The 3740-nt window shown below is 47.1% G+C and overlaps 2 protein-coding genes across 2 annotated transcripts in view; one reads left to right on the top strand and one right to left on the bottom strand.

Moving 5' to 3' along the window:
- The window catches only part of ABHD12B (abhydrolase domain containing 12B), a 61227-nt gene extending 58741 nt beyond the window's left edge, over positions 1-2486 (bottom strand). Inside the window, exons 1-2 of the mRNA XM_018558363.1 lie at positions 2388-2486; positions 989-1175 (exon numbers count right to left, since the gene is read on the bottom strand). Of these exons, the coding sequence (XP_018413865.1) occupies positions 989-1175; positions 2388-2486 (286 nt within the window). The remainder of the gene's footprint in view (positions 1-988; positions 1176-2387) is intronic.
- NIN (ninein) overlaps positions 1-3740 on the top strand; it is a 107663-nt gene that overhangs the window by 8117 nt on the left and 95806 nt on the right. The window lies entirely within an intron of this gene.

Here is a 3740-nt window from a genome sequence, read left to right as displayed (position 1 = left end):
GTTAAGGACTTTTTTCACCTTCTACGAACAGACGTCAAAAACCCCTTTTTTTTTTTTTTTTTTTGGTGCGTGTCCACAGAACGCCTACACGTGAATGTGGCTGGGACACATGCATAAAAATGTGGAACGCATGTCGCAAAATCTACATACATTTTTTTTTTCCTGCTTTAGTCAAGCATGCAGGAACCCATTGAAATCAATGGGGGACGCGTGACAAATGTGGGACAAATACGCCCACGAATGCCTGTCACTGTGATTCGCGTACCCGGTACGTGATGGTGTGAACGGGGACCTGGTATGTTTGTATTTCAGCTGTGATGTTTGCCCGGAGTTCTGCTTTAAATCGGCTCTGTGCTGATTGTTTGTGGATTTAGATTGACACTCGTGCTGGTGAAATGAAAGTTTGTTCTTTATATTCGGTTATCATGTAGCAAACAGTAAGCTGATCCCAGTGAATGGCGGGCTTTAGCTGGCTGGCCTATAATTAAACAGTGTGCAATCCTATTAAGTAGCGGTCTGCCTGGCCGGGTTTGTTTGGTCGGTGCGGAGTGCTGGGTGTGGATTGTTTATGTTGCTGATAATGGCCTTGTTGTGGCTTTTCCCGGCACGGCTCTGTTACCAGGGGAGCTGATGCTTTGCTTTTGTCTCTGCAGACAGCGGCTACGTTCCAGTTCAGTCCCCGATGAACATATTGTCACCCCGGGCTGTGACATCATCACCTTTTATCTGCAATATGGGTGCTATTGTTTTATAAAAAAAAAAAAGTCCTACTGGACTTCAGATCAAAGTGTACGCAACCCCCTGACAATGAACTTCTCTTATTTGCTCCCTTTTGTTCTGTTAAATATACAATTGAAGGCTTTGTGGTATATCTAGAAGTGCTAAAAAGTACCTGTTGATCCTGCCAGAAATCCAGTGAGCTTGTAGCTTGCTATAGTGAGCTTAAAGAGGAACTTTACCCACATCTTCAAAATAACAACACATTCACCTTGACGGCCCAGTCGCACCATATCCAGTGCGGCCCGGTGTGGTCTGAGCCCGGAACGCACTGGATCGTGTAGATCAGGCCGGGCAGGGGCAGTGCCGTTCATGTCAATGACACTGCAGGCACGGTCCCCGACTGCATTGCGATCACCCTCATCGGAACGCGGGGTACAAGAATGCCCTTCATCCCACTGCAGTGCAATCGGAGAAAGTAGTGCATGCAGCACTTTTTTTACAATCGCACTGCAGTGGGATGGAGGGCATTCTTGTACCTCACGTTCCGGTGCGGGCCTGCGGTGCCATAGACATGAATGACACCGTCCCGCCCCAGAAGTGACCCGGCCTTATCTATGCGTTCCAGGCTCGGAACGCACTGGATATTGTGTGACTGGGCCCTTAGAAATGTTTAGTAATGACAATCTACAAACCGATACTTATAGATCATTGCCCGGCTCTTTTAGGGCACATGAATTCATCTCCTTTTACTTCCTGGAACTCTAGCACATGTGACTAGGACATGTGACCATGCACATCATCTCGGGGGAGGAAAATTCCTTTCCCTGAGATTATTTCTATTTTATTACAGGTATTTATATAGCGCAGACACTTTACGGAGCGCTACACATTCACATCAGTCCCTGCCCTCAAGTAGCTTACAATCTAGGGTCCCTATTTCACATGCATACATACAATTAAGGCCTGGTTCACACCTGGGCGTTTTACAGCGCGTTCCTACGCTCCGTAAAACGCTCAACATGTGAAAACCAATGATTGCCTATGGGCATGGTTCCCACCTGGGCGTTTTACAGCGCGTAGGAACGTGCTGCAAAACGCCCTACGCCCAAAGAAGTACAAGAGCTTCTTTGGGATTTGCCGCGCGTATCCATTGGGATACAGCCGGATAGCCCTGGGAAACGCATTCTTTTTACCGCGAATCGCGGTAAAAACATGTGGCACGAAATGCGCATATTCTATACGCCTAGGTGTGAACCCAGCCTTGGACAGAAGCCAATTAACCTTCCAGCATGTCTTCGGAGTGTGGGAGGAAACAAGCGTACCCGGAGGAAACCCAGGCAAGCACAGGGAGAACATGCAAACTCCTGGCAGATAGTGTGCTGACCGGGATGTGACCCAAGGACCCCCAGCCCTAAAATGCAAAAGTGCTAACCACTATGCCACTGAGATTACAAATGAGGTTTCCCAGCAATGCCCTGCTGATGTAACCTTCCCAGGATGCAATGCTTGGGCACGATTACATCAAGTTTGCCAAAATGGACCAGGAAGTAGAAAACAAGAAATTGTACATAAAATGAAAATATGTTGAACTCATGAATGTAATTCAAGCAGAGCTGCATGCTGATGCCATCAACACAGTCCCAAAGTCCACATTGGCCCATACTCGCCTGTCCCACCACCCCTTCCTCAGTTCTCAAGAGATGTATGGCAAGAGTCTTCACGTTGGACTCTTCTAGGTGTTTGGATGCCTGGTTCCCAAGTGCCATCCGTGTTTCATCTCGCCTGCCCCTACGTCACTTCGGGGCACAGCAGTGACGTAGAGAGTCAGTAGAAAGAACCATGGCAAACGGGGCCGTGCAGGCATCTGACAAACCCACATCGGCCCATATTCTCCTGCCTCTCCCCCCGTTCCTCATGTCTTCAGGTTACATGTCATTCCTCATGTCTTATGTCCCCCTAAAGAGTCTTCACATTGGACACTTCTGGGTGTGTTGGATGCCTGGTTCCCAAGTGCAGTCTATGGTTCATCTCGCCAACCCCTACAGGGCCCAGTGATGTAGGGAGTGAGTATAAGGAACCATGGAAAACATTGGGGGAGTCGGGCATCTGCAATGTGAAGCTTCTTCAGGTGGCCATTCGGGGGGCAGGTCCATGACGCCCTGCACTTACAGTATGTACTCAGCCTTCCAGGCTGTCATTTAACCTTGAAGACTGAGGACATCTAGTGGTGGAATGAACTGCTGCGAAGGCAGTAAGTATTTTTTTTTTCTCTTTATAGGCAGGCGAAGTTGACTCTTGATTTAGCACAACTACACTGTTTGCTGGCTCCGGTTAGGCGCTCGCTGATTGCTTTCACTTTTTGCCTGGGCTCTTTAGCTACCTGCGCTGTGTATAATTGCACATCAATGCGATAGTAGGGCTGTCACATGGCTTTTAAAAAAACCATAGGTAAATAATTTCTACTCTAACGCAGAGTAATCCTGATTATTCATGAATACTGATATCTGCCTCGCTTCACGCTGAGCTTCCCATCACCGGTGCGGGCGCACCTAACGTTGCATATTATTCTCCAGCATTTGCAGGCTGGGTAATTACTATGTAATATTGCACGTCTCATTCATGACGGTGTCTGCGCTCCGCTCTGTTCATGATCATTTCAGGCTCTTTTGTTGACACAAGCCTGTAATTGCTCCATTATGCCGCTGTTCTTTTTGCTGTGTTCGGTATATTCCTTGTGGATTTTTGGTGTGTTTCTTTACAGTGTACTGATTTGTATTACTGTGTGTGGGGTTTGTTTTTTTTTTTCCAAGGCAACCTGATCATTCTTATTACATATGGGCTGTATATGCCCAATATTGATACTGGTGTTGCTACCAATATAGCACATTCCTTGCAATGACAAAGTATAGGGGTTGATGTGGTGGAATGTCCATGGGATTCAGAATTTGAAGAAAGTGAAGCTCTTTGTTTTATTTAGGCAAGTCTGGTTTACCTGTGACTTGGTTTTTGACTTGCTGGTT

This window comes from Nanorana parkeri, unplaced genomic scaffold (genome assembly GCF_000935625.1).
Source record: "Nanorana parkeri isolate BGI_ZX_2015 unplaced genomic scaffold, ASM93562v1 scaffold335, whole genome shotgun sequence".
Taxonomy (NCBI): Eukaryota; Metazoa; Chordata; class Amphibia; order Anura; family Dicroglossidae; genus Nanorana; species Nanorana parkeri.
The sequence above is the reverse complement of the archived record's forward strand: the minus strand, read 5'-3'. Positions and strand labels throughout refer to the sequence as shown.